This window comes from Petaurus breviceps, unplaced genomic scaffold (genome assembly GCF_028583685.1).
Source record: "Petaurus breviceps papuanus isolate PSGF00001 unplaced genomic scaffold, PetGlider_PUasm1.0 176, whole genome shotgun sequence".
NCBI classification, from domain to species: Eukaryota; Metazoa; Chordata; class Mammalia; order Diprotodontia; family Petauridae; genus Petaurus; species Petaurus breviceps.
In genome coordinates, this window is record NW_027185771.1 from 15,868,571 (window position 1) to 15,885,909 (window position 17,339).

Genomic DNA, 17,339 nt, shown 5'->3' on the forward strand with positions numbered 1-17,339 from the left:
TGGAGAAGACATTTCAAGACTACACAGACTGCTTGAGAAACAATAGTGGGAGCAAGTTGATGAAGAAATGAAATGATGGTTGAAGCCTGTGTTCTGTTGCTGGTTTTGTGACCTTAGACAAGGCATTTTAACCTGTTAGAACTTCAAGAAAATAATATCTGATGACTTGCTCACCTCACGAGGATATTGGTCATAAGCCTTTCTTTAGAACCTACCTATGAAGGCAGTATTACAGAACAGACAGGGACCTTAGAACATAAATTGCCCAAGATGGATGAGACCTTAGAAGTCCTTGGGTCCAACTCTCCAGATCTTTACAGAGGCAAGAAGCTAATAAGACTGACCAGGGAAAGTAGTGGTAGCTTCCTGTAGTGATGACTTGTGATGCCACACCTGCCAGTTAGTGAGTATTTGGGTCTTTTTCTTTTCCTGAGGAATACTGGGAATTCCTTCATAGAGCACATGGCCTTCTTCTGTTCCAGCTCCCTGGGCCTGAGAGTTTGGGGACTGTATAATTTTTGACCTTCAGTACTTGTGTTGAATATTTAGGCAGTATATTGTAAAGGACAGAACACAAAATCTGATGCCAAGAGGAACAGCCTTCACATGTTAGGCCTGCTTCTTACTAGCCATGTGACATTGGGGAAGTCACAACCTCCCTAGGCCTCAGCCTTCTCCTCTGTAAAATAAGGAGGTTGGATTAGTTCTCTCAGGTTCTGCCCAGCTTCAGACCCAGGGATTCTGTGATAGCCTCAGGCCCTACTGTAGCACTCAGAGTCTCAGTGCAGTTACGGTGTTTCCCCGATAATAAGACCTATCCCGAAAATAAGCCCTCCCCTTACTGTGTAAGATTCCTCTAAAATAAGCCCTCCCCTGAAAATAAGGCCTATTGAGATTGCTACTGTAGTGAAGGTGATCCCCTGCGCTACACGCTACATTATGGTACCCTCTGTATGCACTGCCCCCCTTCTTCCCCCGTGAAACGCACGCCACGCTCCGAGCTTCATCCAATCAGAGCTGCAGCAGTGAGCGCATCATCCTGTTCTTCCCCAGTGATTTGCTTATTGAATAAAGGTACATTTTTTTGTTCACATTTACCTGTTTATTAAAATTGCTGTCAATGTTCATTAAAATAAGCCCTCCCCTGAAAATAAGCCCTCTGGTGTTTTTCTGTCCAAAAAATTAATAAGACAGTGTCTTATTATCGGGGAAACACGGTAGGTCCCTGTTCATGACCTGACAATGCAGAGGGTTTGAGGTGCAGGCGGATCAGCACTAGGAAGTTGATACCTGCACCAATGAGCCTTCCTAATCCCCAGGTTTCAGTTACACAGAGAGCAGTTTAAAACAAGAGTCCAGGTGACTTAGCAGCATGAAAATAGAAGTGACTTTAACGTTTGTGTTTGGGTCCAAGATGGATAGAAGCCATATCCTCCAAATACCAGTGGTTACATTAATAGCCCTTGTCAATAGCCTGGCTTTCCAGCATGCAAAAGTGCTACCTTTTAATTGTGAGTAAATTTTAGAAAACTTCAAGAAAGGGTTGCACAACAGGCCAAGCCAGCATATACAGTAAGTACCATGCATACATAGAATGTTAATGATTTTTTTGAGGAACAAATGAATCCAGCAATTTTCTAGTGTCATTTGCAGAGAATTATGCCAGCATCCGAACATACCAAGTCCAAAAGGAAAAAATAGTTCCTGCTCTCTTTTAATTTAGGATATATTTGATCCCAAGATCCAAAGATTTGAAAACTCTAATGAAGCCTCATACTTTAGGAGCAAGAATCATACCCTTTTCTACTTTATAATTTACTGAAGGGAGTATATCAAAAAATGGTTTCACTATGCTGACATGTCCAAGAGAGGAAGGTGACTCAGGAGGTGGTGAGTACCCCATGGTTGGAGGTATTCAAATGGAGGCTGAACGATTGCTTGTCAGGGATGACCTAGAAGAGGTTCCTGGCCAGATCTGGGGTGGACTAGGTGGACTTGTGTTGTCAGCCTACTACAGAGCCCTGATGATGCAGTTCAGTTGAATTCACTAACCGTTAAGTGTATATGCTTGGCCATGTGCTAATATTGCAAAGAGAAACCAAACTTTCAAGAAAGGTTTCTTCTCCCTTTATAAACCTAGAAACACAATGACCCCTACCCTCCTTTGACTTAAATGAAGCCTCTAAGTGGAGAAGTAACTACATGGGGATTTAGGAGAAAACAGCTAAGAGCCCACAGCTTGCTCTAAAAATGGGGACCTTTGGGAGGATACGTGTACTAGACAAGGAGTCAAAGACCTGGGCTGGAGCCCTAGCCCTGCTGTTTGAGGCTTGTGTTATCTTAGGCAGGTCCTTGGTCCCCTTTGGGCCTTAGTTTCCTCATCTGAAGAAAATAAGTAGGTTGAGCTTGATAGTCCATCATTGGACGTTGGGCATTGCCTCATTTGGGGTTCTTTGATTGGGAAGGCCTCAGGGTGAATGCCATTTCCAAGTAAGGAATCCTCAGGTTATTTCCCTTTCTTAAACAAACATTCCTATCAGTGAAATGGTGTGAGGTGTAACCCTCAAGTGACTAAGAGTTGCCCTTTCGGCCGGCATACCTGCCTCTAGACGACCCAAGGAAGACATTTGTCCAGCAGAGAGGGCTATCGGGTAGAATAATCATGGAGCTTATTTCTCTGTTTTTAGCAAGGACAGAGTTTGAATATGTATGTGTCCAGCATTTCCTTGGGGAAGTAGAAAGTTTGTAAAGGTCTGTCTTCTTTTGGAAATTCTTACAGTAGAATCCATATTTCCTTCAGGTGAAGGCACCTCTTGGCAGATGTTTGGAGGACAGTGACTTTAGCATAAGTGTGACTTTGAGTCACCAAACTTTGGCCGATACTCAACAAACCAGAATCTTAGAGGGCTCTCTGAAGTGAAAAAGAGGACCTATATTGTTTCCTTTTTTATTAAGAATACTGAGTGGGAAGGAAGAAATGGGTTGAAAGTGGAAATCTTATTTCCAGGGCTCTGAGTGGGTGATGTGGCAGTGAACAGAATCCCTACCCTTTGCCTGGCCTTGCCTTGGTTCAACTGACCTCTTCTCTGGGTGACAGGATGAATATAAAGAGAACTTCTCTGAGGATCTCTTCCATACTCACTGCCCTCTCCTCTACCTCCTGTAGTTAGCTGTCTATTACTTCTGCTTAAGTTACAGAAAATTAATTTTTAATGTACTTTTGCTAGTATCTTTAATCATAAAATAGTAGGATCCCGGCCTTTTGATTCTGAAACTTTGATGAAGTTGGAGAATGGATGTGTGATTTTTGTAGGTTTAGGAAACTCCTGGTGAGGAACTCCCTCTACTTAGCTATACCAGTATATAGAGAGAGATTTGCCTAGTCCAGGGGTAGGGAATTTTTCTGTGAAGTTTGGATTCAGTCTAAGGGCCTCACTTGAGGACCTAGAGGGCCACATGTGGCCTTGAAGTGGCTGTGGGTTCCCCACTCCTGGTCTAGGGTGTTGAGAAATAAAGTGGCTTGCCCAGTATTTTATAGCCAGTATGTGGCTATGTGTGGCTAGATTTGAATCCAAAGCTCTGTAACCTTCCTTTATCATCTCTTTCAAATGCTTTGGATCAACTAATTGTTGATGGTGGTCGTTGTTGCTACACCTGTTTTTTGTTTTGAAATTTTTTGTTCTAAGGAATGGTTCTCTTGGGGTGGGGTGGAGGAGTGGAGGGATAAAGTGGGAGATGAGGAGATGGAAAAGCAAAAGATGTGAATAAAAATCTAAATTAAAAAATTTTAAATTAGGGGAGGCAGAATTATTGATGACCCCAGCAACAAATTACTTCTATCGACCTTGGTTTCTTCATTTTTAAAATTAATCATCAGTCAACATTTATTAAGGGCTTGTTATGTGTCAGGCACTCTGCTGGAGATACAAAAAAGCAGCAAAAGACAGTTTCTGCCCTCAAGGAGTTCACAATCACAAACAGCTATGTACAAAGCAAGCTATACACAGGGAAACTGAAAGTAATTGAGGGAAGGCACTACAATAGGAGGTGGGAAAGGCTAGATTTTAGTTGGGACTGAAAGGAACCTAGGGAGGTCAGGGGTCAGAGTGGAAGAGGCTTAGAGGACAGCCATGTCTAGAGCCAAGAAGATGCCTGGAACTGACGTGGAGAAACAGCCTTGTATGAGAAAGGTCCCAGAGGCCAGTGTCCTGGATTGAAGCAGATGTGTTAGGGGAGTAATAATGGTTATGAAGGGCTTTGGACGACAAAAGGAGGCAGCTGAACTAAGGTCCCTTGTGGATCTAAATCTTGTGATTTCTGTGATCTCTGCAATTCTTATGTCTTCTCCAAAGGCTATTTCCAGGTTACTGAGGGAATCCGTTGCCCAGCACAGTGCTTTGTATGAAGTAGGTGTTCAGTGAATGTTTGTTGAGAATGTTGAAGAATCATGCATGGTAATTGCTTTTTCAATGGAGCCTTCATCAATGGTTTGACAAGCACTTTATCTAAACTTTTTTCTTATGACACCTTGAAGACTTCTCTTATTTGGTAAATTAGTAAGTTTGTACCCAGGAAACATGATTTAACTTGGGGAGTTGTTGGGTGGTTAAAGAGAGTTACTGCTTGAAGGTCTCATGAATGAATGAGCAGATGACCAAATTGTCTGTCATGACCATTCTGGTCACACAAAGAAATAGCTCTATAGTCCTTTCTCCCAAGGAACAGGTGTGTGTTTGTGACAGAAAGACAGAGAGAGAGAAGAGAGAGAGACAGACAGAGAGAGAGAGAGAGAGAGTCTACCTTTGGACAGCCTCTGAAGTATAAAAGCTGGAGAAACATATTTGTGTTACCATTTTTCTTGGGGGGGAAAGGTTCATACATAACCTAATAGGAAATCTGCCAGCACTAGCAACTTCCCCTTGTTAACAGGGCAATTGGTTGACAATGTTTGCATCTCTTACTTGAGCGAGGTATAGCCTGATTAGGTATTGCAGCATCTGCATATTCTGTAGACTTTAAGAAATCAATTCTACATTCTAAGGACTGCTATAGAAAATAAGTCTACTTATCTTTCTACAGTAGGGAATACTGCTCCAAATTCTGTTTATCTTTCTTTAACTTTCTGCACTTGTTAAATTCAGTGACATGTCAGAATTACTTTTCAGACCTTGATTTGTTTTTTTCTTTGCTTGCTTATGCTGAATAGGTCATAGTACTTTTTGGTACCTGGGTAGTGTCCTGGCCCAGATTGAGACAATGGGTCTTGGAGCATCTGGGACAGCTTAGGGAGACTTCCTTCACCACCAGATCCTGGTTCTGTAGAAGGCATCCATCCTCTGATTGCTAAACAATTCACTCACAGCACAATCTTCCTTTCAGCTGAGGAGCCACATTCCCCTTGTTCAGTGTTATCATTTGTCCCACCTGTAGTTAACTGTTCTCCAAAACAGCATGCTAATTTAGTGCCCCATGCAGACTTCTTTTGAATTGATTTGTGAGAGGGAATTGTATTGATATTTCATTTATCTGGCATTGTTGAGCAGTAGAGTGTTTCTACAGAAGCAAATTTTACAAATAACTAAAGTTATTCCTTTGAGTGCCACATCTTTTAAAAATTTTAACCATTTCGAGTGAAAATCTAAAATGTATTGCATACATCTCTGCCTCCTTTTTAAAAAAAGTTTTTTATTTTATATATTTATTTTATAATAATTTTATAATTTTTATATATTATATATTATAATATATATTATATATTTTTATAATTATATATTTATTTTATAATAATAAAAATAATATTTTTTATATTATTATAAAAGTTTTTGATACCTTTTGTTTTATGTTTTAGTAATTTTCCATAGCTCCCTCCTTAGTTAACAAAGAAAAAGAGCTAAACAAAACCAACCAGTACACTTGAATCAGAGCTTATGCAACATTCTACACATAATCCTTGGCTTCTTTACAGAGAGGAGAAAGGTGTGTTTTATCACTTGTCCTTCTAAAATAAAATTGGTTATAGTATTTAATCTGAGACTAGCTGCCTCTTAGCATAGTTTTTATTTACATTATTACAGTTTTTGTTTATGTCTTTCTTTGGTTTCTGCTGTCTTAAGCAATATAATTATTATTATATTAGCTTAGCATCATCGTGAACAGTATTTATCATTATGTGTTATAATGCAAGGCTTCCCATGCCACCCACTCTCCCCCCGAAATGGCCTCAGACTTAGGTGGTTTTTACATTCTTCCTTCTTCTCAGTCTTTCAGTCATCATATTGTGGGCAGTGAATCTGTGTCTATCAGTGTTCTTTCCTCACACCTCTAACTTGCTTCCAATCTCTATGAAACCAAGTAACTGTACTGGTAAGAGTTATTTGTAAGGCAAGATTAAATAGCCTCTGAGTGAGAATCTGAAGGGCTTACTAAATCTGTGGCCTTTGTAATACAGTTTCAGCATCTAGGAAAGTGCTCAATGGCTCATTTTTATTTTTGACAATAGTGTTGATATACTGTGACTATTTGGAGGCCTCTTTAGCTTTATTAGTTTTGACCGGTTTTGAGTGGTTGGATGACTTGGTTAATCCATTATTTCCTTGTTTATTTGCCTAAAGGACTAATGATGTGTATGTATGGGTATATATAGGTCTGTGTATACACACTTATACATACACACATGTATATATGTATGTGTGAGTGTGTACCTATACACACATACACATATGTATATGCATATATACATGTATGTGAGAGAGAAATGCTCCAGGAATGCTGGATGAGGAAGTTTTAACTGTAAACTTAGCTGGAGGTATAGTTCAATGTTCAGCTTTTGCCAGAATCACAGAATGTCAAGTTTAAAAGGGATAGTCGAACATCTAGTCCATTCCATACCTGAATCAGCCAGTCAACACTCACATTTTAAGGCACTGGGCTAGATGCTGGGAATACAGAGATGATCAGGAAACTTTTCTGGCAAGAATCTTCTCTCACTCAGTGAGCTCCACAGACAGCATTGTTGGGGTTCATGTGGAGAGAAAGCAGGCTAGAGTTCAGGGGCCTGGCCCTGCCACTTACCAGCTTTTTGACTTTTGCAAATAATTTAACCTTTGCCATCTTTTAGCTTATGTTTAGATGTTTATTGAGGGCCAGATTTTGTCAACTTTTCATACCTAATGTTTAGCACATAGTAGATGCTTCATGAATATTTTTTAATTTTTGAAGAACCTCTTTGAACTTCATTCTTTCATCTGTAAAATGTAGTTTATATAAAGGTAGTTATATTGCCTACCTCCCAGGGTTATTTTGAGGTTTGAACGAGATCAAGTTTGTAAAATGCTTGTTAAATCTCACTTGGAGAAGACTATGTCCAAAACATTCATTATCCTTGGGGCAAACTGAACTTGACTGGGTTGATCCTCAGAGGATAGACATACACAGTCTGTCCATATTCAGAACCCTCCCAGCCACAGCTTGTGTTCTTTTGGAAGTCTGTGGTTGCCTTTGTGCCACTGTGACTCAGTAGAGAGGTACTTAAGTGGGGTGATTCAGCAGGAAGGTAACACATTGACAAATGTAGTTTTCTTCTGGGACTTTTCTCAAAAGAAAGACAGAACCTTGGTGTAATGGTGGAACTTACTGGTGTTTTGTAGGTTTTTGGAACTGTTGCTTAGTAAGCTTTAAATTCTGTGAAGCCACAAGCCATATGGCTATGTGCTGAGGTGGGTTCTACTCTCAAAGACCATCATATCTGAAAGGGAAGGGACATAGTCGTATTATCCTCATTAAGCCTTTTAAAAAATGTCAGCAGTGTCTCCCCATCAAGCTGAATGCTGTCTATGGTGAGTGGGCTCATGAGGGAGGATCACCTTGCTCTTATAGCTTTTGGCAGGGCCTTAGATGGTGCTGGAAGGTTAAGCTAAACCTCAGGCCATCATGCCCAGAGCAGTAGGTATGCCAGACAGCCTGTAATACCCATATGGGGGCTATGAGGGTTGTGGAAAAAGCATGATCATGTGATACCCAGTCAGGTTATGTCCTTATTTTCCTGTGTCAAATCTGGGTCACTTCTGCAGAGCCACTTTCCTGTGGGACTCAGTCGTCTGTGCTGTGCCAGTAAATACAATGCCACTTCTTATTGGGCTTTCATTTTTGTCAGCTCCTGGGAGCTATCTTTGCTGGCATTTAAAAACTAAGATTAGTGGTCGATTACCTGAAGCTGGTTAGCCTTGAAAATAGAGCTTGACGTTTCCAATTTGATAGACTGCTTCTCTCCTTTCACTGCTTTAAGATACTTTCCACTTGAACATTAGAATTCAGACTCCCCCCAAAGCCTTGATTCTTTAACCATTTTCTCTAGTTTGTTGCTCTTTCTATTCTTCTTCCTCTTTTCCCCTAAGAAACTTTCAGGAAGGGGAAGGATAATTGTATGCTAACCAACGTTATTTTTTTTTTAAGGTACATGGGAATAGGACTCTCAGCCCAAGGTGTCAACATGAACAGACTGCCTGGTGAGTCACTAGTCAAAAGAACGTTTGTTCTGCTCTCTAGATCTATTATGGGAAGGGAATCCTCTTAGTGTAAAGCCATGATAGGATTCCTGTCTATCTTTGAGTCTGCAATCTAGAATATGGTTGGAGGGAGAATGGCAAATTGGAGATGTACTCATTACAGTTTGTGATGTTATTTTGGGGACCAGCCAATGATCTGGAATTTTTGATCTTTGTGGGATTTAATTCCAAAAATGAATTTGCGTTTGCTTTGCATTAGTGGAATTTGACCTGTTGATGGTTTCAGCCAAGTGACCTGGGCCTTTTTCCAATGTGATACGCCTCAGTGACCAAAATTTCCCATTGGCTTTTATTAAATAAACTGGGGCTTGGGACATAGGCTTTCAGCAAGTGTGTTCTGCGGTGTTTAAGATCAAAGTCTTCAAGTTACTTTAATACGTGGAACTGGGTTGTTGAAGATTTTAGTAAATGAGGTGGCATTAAAAAACAGGCTACAGGGCACTAAGGTAACTATTGTCAACAACACCAAATCATGCCGTTTTGGTCTTTGTCCTTTCAGCCTTTTGGGAAAACTTAGGTTGTTTGTTATAAATACTAAAGTACTTCGAAAGAAAGAGGCAGCTAGGTGGAACAAGGGATAGAGTGTCAGGCCTGGAGTCAGGAAGACTCATCTCCCTGAATTCAAATCTGACCTCACATACTTACTAGCTGTGTGACCCTGGGCAAGTCACTTCACCCTATTTGCCTCAGTTTCTTCATCTGTAAAATGAATTGGAGAGGAAAATGGTATCTTTGCCATGAAAATCCCAAATGAGGTCACAGAGTCAGAAATGAGTGAACAGCAATAACAGCACTTTGAAAGATGTGTGATTACCTTGATATGGATAAAGAATACAGCTATTCCACACCTGTGATTGCTTCTGCACCAGAATAATTCATCCTTTGGTGGCCACATGTCTGGTGCTGAGCTTCTTCCCATGTAGTGAGCGAGGCTGTGCCTGGGATAACACATACATAGTCAGGAGCTGGGTCTAATTTTGAAGGCCCAGGCAGAGCTTGATGGTCCGTTGGCAGAGCTGTAAAGGACCTGTGGTCTCCTCTGTATTGTGATGAGGCATCAGAGAATGACTTTAACTGAAGCTGTCATAAATAGCTAGAGAAAAAATACATATTATATATGTTTAAAGCTAGAGGAAAATAATTAGCTACAAGACTAGTCTGGCAACTGAGCAGTCAGGATCCAAATGTATGTAGTGTAGCAGATGGCCAACTGACATCTTTTATTTTAATGCAGCTCTGTAGCTTTTCCACGTGAAAAGATGAAAAGTGAAAAGTTGAAGACTTCTGACTCAGGGAGTGCTAGACTACAATTATTTCTTGAGTTATCTGTCCATCTTCTGATGGTTGGAATTAGGCAGGGCTTGGAGTTAAGCAAAATAATGTGTGACGACTGAGGCGTGAAAAGAAAGAGAATCATTTTAAAATGAAACACCCCCAAATTTCAAAGAATAAAAATTCCAAGTTGTTATAGTAACTGGAATGCATGATGTAAAAAGATCCCCCCCCAAAAGAGAATCCCCCAAACTGCTCTTAAACTGCTTGGCAAAAATCGCCTAAATAGTGATGGTATTGGTCTGTAGCAAATAGAGTCAACTTCTGACTACATAGCCTTTTCTCTCTCCAAGACCGATGTTTTGCAGTCCAGTGGTTGTAGACCTCTTTGGAGCAAACTGCTGGAAATAGGCTGGTGGTAGTGGTTTCATCTTGATGCTTTGGGATTTGCTTTTCTGCTCATTCATGTGCTCTCATGCCCAGCTCTTGCCTTCCTTAAGGGAAGGGGGTTGATCTCAGGTTCCTTCCATCTCTACCTTTATGCTGTCATGACTTTTTCAGCCTTTTGGTCTGTTCTTGTCTCTTGCCTCTGTCTCTGTCATTCTCTTTTCCTTACGTTGCATGGGTTGTGGGAAGACGAGCATAGGGCTTTCTCCATAGAAGCAGAGACTTCTCTGTTTTACATCCTTGCCCACATAATGACATTCATCCCAGGCAGTTTATTACAGTTAAAGTGAGGCTAATTAGAACTTACTAAAATGTGAGCACCTGCCCCAAGAGCAGCCTGGTGTCACGTGGAAAGAAGGCTGACACACTTGCGTCAGGAGACCTGCAGTGGAGTCCTGCTTTGACTCTGGCTGGGCAAGTCACTTTATTTCTGTAATCCCCTGTCCTACCTCTGACTCATAGAGTCTGTGTGAAGCAAGAGCTTTGTAAACATTAAAGTGCAATAAAGATGTGAGCTGTGGTTATGGGGATCACGAGCAATGGTAGGTGTTAGGTGATGGGGTCCAGCTAGTAGTACCTAACTCAGAATCACACGATCATAGATTTAGAACCAAATGGGATGTCTGAAGGCATCTAGACCAGATTTTTTGCCTTTGTCACAGTAGGACCTTTGAGCGTGAACATTTTAAAAATCTTCAATAATGTATTCTAAAGGACATTTTATCTCCTTCTCTGGGTGCTGTCATTGGCTGTCCCCCATGCCTGGGGCTGTCTCCCTCCTCATCTCCGCTTCCTGACCTCCCTGGCTTCCTCAAGTCTTAGCTAACGGACTGCCTTCTACAAGAGCCTGGCCTAATCCTCCCTAACTTTGGTGCCATCTCTCTGAGACTACCCTGAATTTATCTGACATATCTTTTATTTGTACTGTTATTTACATGTTATCTCCTCAGATCGTGAAGCTAACCTTTGAGAGCAGGGTTTGAGAGCTGCCTTTCTTTTCTAAATGTGTTCTTAAGGCTTAGCACAGTGTTGGGCACATAATTAATGCTTGTTGAATTAAAACAAGATTTATAGGTTTTGTTTTAAAGACTTACAGCCCTGCCTGGGGGTGCCCTTTTTTGTCTTGTGGATCCTTTCAAATGGTGGTTCTGTAGGCCTCTTGTTCCTTCTTCTCCTTAGTGAACTCTCCACTCAGTGAATTTCCTGGAAATGTTTGATTCCTCTTTTTCATGACCCACTTAGGCTTTCCTGGACTTCTGTACTGATTAAGCACTGGGGAAAAGGGATTGCTTGAGGTTTGCAGAAAAAGAAACCTCTCTACCATGATAATGGAGTGGCAGCTTAAATACTAAGAGAAATGAACTCTTAACAAGTAAGAGAAACTCCTGGCAGCCCATCCTGTGGGATCATCCTACTCGGGGCTTCTTTAGCTATTATGTAGTGCTCCCTTTAATAGTGTGCTCCTAAACCTAGGTTGGCTTTAATTGGTTGTTTCCTACATAGTACAGACTTTTCGCTTGTTCCTTTTGCTGCCTCTTAGATGATTCCAATTTCCTATTTGATTGTTTGTGCCTTAATTGTGGTAGCCAGTCTTGATCTTTATAACAATCAGGAAAACAGATATGCAACATGTCTACCTCTCTTCTGGAGGAGTTGCATGACTTCAGGGCTGCTCTCAGACAGTCACTTGACTGGTTGTTTTTCCTCCCCTTTTTTCTCTTGTTTGTGTAATGAGGAGCTCAGTGAGGGGCAAGAGTGTATTTGAAAAGGCCTATGACATGAAAACAAAAGACATCCGGAAAATTTGTTGGTGCTGTTTCCTTGTAAGCCCCTCCAGGGCAGGAATATGTAGTTTTTCATCTTTGTAGTTCCAGGCATTTGACGTGTGTTGAGTTGAATAGCAAAAATAAATGAATCTTAAGTGCTTTCTCAGGTGACAGAAATGCAAATTTGAAAAAAAAACCGGCTGAGTCCTTGCCCATAATGAGCTTACAAACAAATGTGGAAAGGGGGAGAATAAAACATATCTACAGAAATGTATAATACACTGGAGAGTAAAGGGTAGAGTGCTCTCAAAGGAAGGAGAGAGCCCTTTGAGCTAAGGGGATAGGGGAGGGCTCCATGGAGGAAGTAGCATCTCTGTGGAGCCTGAAGGAGGAGGAGTCTGGATCCCACTGCTACTATTGCAGCATTAGCAGCTCCTATGTTTGAAGGCTTTTGATGTTCCAGGCATGGGGGAAGGTGGGTGCAAACATGTGGGTAGGAAGTAACAGGCAGGTGGAGCTGAGGACTGGCCGCAGGGGCAAGTTTGGCAGCAGTGTGAAGGGCTAGTTATATGGAGTAAGGCTGGAGAAGGAGGCTGGATCCAGCTTTTGGAAAGGCTTCTTTTCTCTCTCTCTCTCTCTCTCTCTTTTTTTTTAAAGCAATCGGGGTTAAGTAACTTGCTCAAGGTTACACGGCCAGTTATTTCTGGGTGTGGTGCTGAGTATCTGAACCCGGATTTGATCCAGGTCATCCTGACACTGGAGCCGGTGCTCTTACTCGCTGAGCCACCTGGCCGCCCCTAAGCAATTGGGGTTAAGTAACTTGCTCAAGGTTACATGGCCAGGTGTTTCTGGGTGGGTGCTAAGTGTCTGAGCCTGGGATTCGATCTCCAGGTCTTCTCAACACTGGAGCTGGTGCTCTTACTCTCTGTGCTACCTGGCCGCCCCAAAAGGCTTCTTTTCTTTTGGCTTGCACATCATAAGCCCCCATGAAGTGTTGGTTGAACTTGAAATGATTTTTTCTTCAGTAAGTTAATTTGCAGTAGGATAGTCTTTTGCAAATAGGTTTTTTTATCCTAACCTTGCAGTGTCTTCCTTTATGATTGAGGATAAGTTGCATCATCTTGTGCCTCTGTCTCTTCATTTTATAAAGTATGGGATGTTTACTCATCAGGGCTGGGCTGAGGCTATTAATGTTTGTCAGATACTTTGAAATCATCCTTTTGGAGTTGCCCCATTAGAATAGTACTGGATGTAGCCTGGTATGAAGCAAGACTATTAGGCCAGTTACCACCAATTAAGATTTGTAGATTTTGTATGAAGGGCAGGAGAGTTTGAAAAGAATGTATAACAATTGCATTTCCCTTGTGTTATCAGGAAATGTGGCTTCCCTTTACCATTCCCACCGACTATTGGCTTTCCAGGTACATCTAGGGGGACATCTCATTCAGCTCTAGAGAGATGCTTCTGGATAATCCAACCCAATTCTCTCATTTTACAGATGAGGAAATAACTAATTTAGCCAAAAGATTAAATTGGATGTTTAAAGTCACACAGCTAGCAGTATCAGAGCTGGAATTTGAATCCGGTCCATGCTTCTAAATCAGTGTTCTTTCTGCTATACAACTCTGTACTCAAGTTATTTTTTTTTTTTGTAGATGAGAAGGGAAAAGGGTATCATTTTTTATCTCATAGCAGGAGTAAAACAGGGCCCCCCTAAACCACCCTGGGCCCCCCATCACCTGAGGAGGGCCTAAAGCCTTAATTAACCAATCAGGAGAAAGATGTTTTTTGGCCCACTCTGAGCTTAACCTGTCATACTCTTTTGCCTGCTCTGGCATAACAGATATGCTTCTCTTTGCTCTCTGAGTGAACCCAAGTTCTCTCTCTCTTTTTTTTTTTTTTTTGCCTTTTGGAGGGCAATTGGGGTTAAGTAACTTGCCCAAGGTTACACAGCTAGTTTTTTTGTGTTAAGTGTTTGAGGCCGGAACTGAACTCAGGTCCTCCCAACTCCGGGGCCAGCACTTTACTCACTGCACCACCTAGCCACCCCAAACCCAAGTTCTCTTGCTGGATTTTACTGACTGGGAACATTTTTCTGTCAAGGACCAGGCACCTTGAACTGGACACTATCTTGAATAATAGGACTTTTCTTACCTTGTTGTTTTATGGACACTGTTATGTTATATCCTATTATAACATCCATGTTTTATGAATCTATCTTATTAAGAAATTGCATTCTCATATTATGGTTAACTCATATGGAAGACTATAATTTTGACTGACATAGACATTCTGAGCCTGGAAGAGAGAAGGAAGCACTTTCTTAATCTAAGTAGATAAAGTCCTCTTCAGTTGTCCTTTCCTTGAGCTCATTCTTATGACTCCTGTGTATAGCTGCATACACATCTTCAGCTTTGAGAGAATTAAATATATGCATGCAGTTTAATTTTGTTTGTTTTTCTTAGAATGAACTCTACAGGTTGACTGACATAGGCTTCCTTCCTTCTGCATAGTATCCTCCTTTCCCTACCTCTTAAAGATTAAAAATGGAAAATAGGGATCAGATTTCATCTAGATAAGAGTTTATTCCTTAAGGATACTAAGACAAAGAATTAGTTTTCCTAATTAGTAGTCAGAGTAGTTCCCTTCAGCCCCTGACAACCATTTTACAATGGGCCAGTCCCACACAGATAAGCTTTCTTATTAGGATGTCAGCAGTTTCCTTTGGAGACACCATTTCCTTGTTGCTTTATTCTGTGTAGGACACAGTAGCCTTCTTGACCTGCCAGGAGCTGCTTAGCAGGCTCAGCAGTAGACCCATTTCTTAGTGTTAGTGGAGAGTTTACTGACAAATTACATTCACACTGAACAAAGCACTTGATCTCCTGGTCTGCAATATAAATATCACATTCCGTACTTTTCCTTTTCTTCTGGGATCAGTAAGAACAAATATGTGTTTAAATGGTCACTTTGGGGTATTAAATCAAAATGCTCAGTAATGATAGTGGGTCTTGTAAACCCTGCCAGGTACCTAAGTTAGGATTTTTGGTCGTTGTGTCACTAAAGCCATCTTCCATCATCTTATCATGGCAAGGGCCTGACCCTCGGTTCTCTGACAGTTGAACACAGAAATCTTAGAGGACCCAGCCAGCTGTGAAGGCTTCAGGTACAGGCAGGAGATACACCTCCCGTCTGTTGTCTAAGGACTGGCCTGAACAAGTTTGGAGAGTCTTGTCACTAGGTTGGTGGTAGGATGATGAATTTTGGCTATAGCTGTCTCCAAGACAGCTGTGAAAGAGCCCACTCCACATTGGTGGAGACGATATCCACACATTGATAAAATCATAGATCCTTGAGTTTCCCTCCTAGCTGCCTAGTGTTTATTATATTTCTCTAATTTGGTTAGATCAGGGGCTCTTACCCTGAGTATGATTTCAAAGGAAGCTGTGAACTTGGATAGGAAAATAATTAGATCTTTATTTTCACTAACTTCTGACTGAAATTTAGAATTTCCTTCTGTTCTTCAAAAACATATTTCTGAGTAAGGGTCCAAAGGCTTCCTCAAACTGCAGTGACACAAAAAAAGGTTTTGATAAAATCTAACCCATTTACTTTTTTTTTTTTTTAAAGCAATCAGGGTTAAGTAACTTGCTCAAGGTTACATGACCAGTTATTTCTGGGTGTGGTGCTGAGTATCAGAGCCCAGATTCGATCCCAGGTCATCCCGACTCTGGAGTCGGTGCTCTTACTTACTTAGCCACCTGGCCTCCCCTTAACCCATTTACTTTTACTTGGTAGCTATTAAGTTGGGTAGATTGATGGTGAAGAGAACCATCCAAATCCTCAAAAGAAGATAGTATGATAGAATTATAAGATGTAGAGCTTGAAAGGACTTTAGAAATCATCTGACTGAATTCCCTCATTTTTAAGTGAGGAAATTGAGGTCCAGAGCGGTGTCTGGTGAAGGTCACACAGAGTAAGTAGTGGAGCTGGTATTTGAGCTTAAGTTTTATGGCTATGGTCGCTCATAGCCTTCTCTTGGTGCTTGCTGATTTCAGTCTTTGCTTTAGATTTGTTTCTGGAGTGTTTATTTTCTGTTGGTTGAAGAGATCCAGAATAATTTTTTTTTCACAAGGCATTGAGAACTGCACACTCCCATAAGGTGGACCGTTAAAACTTGGTGTTTCTGTTTCTGTGGGCTAGGCTTTTGTTCAAATACACATGTCCACCTCTGATGGGAATGTTTACTTGAAATGTTCTTTGCCTTTTGTAGCTCTGGTGGACATTGTACAGGATCAGAAGTTCTAAATTTCCAGGAATGGGCGGGGAGAACTGCCCTTCCTCAGCTTTTTTTCCTCATGAAATGTCTTTTGAATCTTTAGCTTTGTGTTGAACAGAAGAGGGAAAAGTATGGGTAGGAAGCCAGAAAATTAGAAATGTAAGAAGGGGATATTTCCATAGTATCAGAAATTTTGTGGCACAGTGCCTTGAACACATAGTAGGCCTTTAATTAGTATTGTTGTAATTTGGTATTTTAATTTTAAGGTTCACTTAGCAGTTTCCTATGGAATATTTATCTCTGTAGCTTTCATAATTTTGTATTGCTTTCATTACATTTTTGGGTCAATCTCTTTTTAAATACCAACTATTACAGTCTTTTTTTCCACAGGAATCCCTGGATTATTAGAATTGGAAGGGACCTAAAAGGCAATTTTATAGTTTCGTAAACTGAGGCCTAGATAATGAAAGTGATTTGCCCAGGTTATAGAGCAGATCTGGGATTCAAACACAAGCTTTTAAACTTTGAATCCAGTGCTTTGTTAGCATCCTGGTGTGGGTACATTTGCTTTTCTTTTCTCCAGGTTGGCAAACTTAAAATACATTTTCCAGTCCTCATATTAAGGAGGCATTGAATATGTTTGCCTAAAGGGAAAGGGAAGGAGTTGGAATTAAGAAAAGTAAGGTAGTGAAGAACTTTGAAATAGAGGACCCGGTTAGTGGACAATTACTCATGGTATAATGTCCCATGGTCAAAGAACATATGAGGGAGCTAGAACAGTGGTATCACCCAGAAGGAGTGATTCTGAGGTATTGCAATGGCCACAGTGTGGAGAGACACCAGTACCTGTTTCTGTTCACTGTTGTGCGTGGGGACCAAACCCACTGGTTCAGCTGGCTTCAGCTTTTTCATAGGAAAGGAAGAAAGCATCTAATCGTCTTCAAGAATACTTTGTCAGCTTTAGGGTAGATAGAAGAAGGTCTTTCTCCATTTGCCATCAGAAAACATGTT

General features: G+C 41.0%; 1 protein-coding gene across 3 annotated transcripts in view; it reads left to right on the top strand.

Annotated features, from left to right (window-relative positions):
* RANBP10 (RAN binding protein 10) overlaps nucleotides 1-17,339 on the top strand; it is a 150,494-nt gene that overhangs the window by 13,944 nt on the left and 119,211 nt on the right. For all 3 annotated transcript variants that reach the window (XM_069085720.1, XM_069085721.1, XM_069085722.1), the window contains exon 3: nucleotides 8,452-8,504. In XM_069085720.1, coding sequence (XP_068941821.1) covers nucleotides 8,452-8,504 — 53 coding nt within the window. The remainder of the gene's footprint in view (nucleotides 1-8,451; nucleotides 8,505-17,339) is intronic.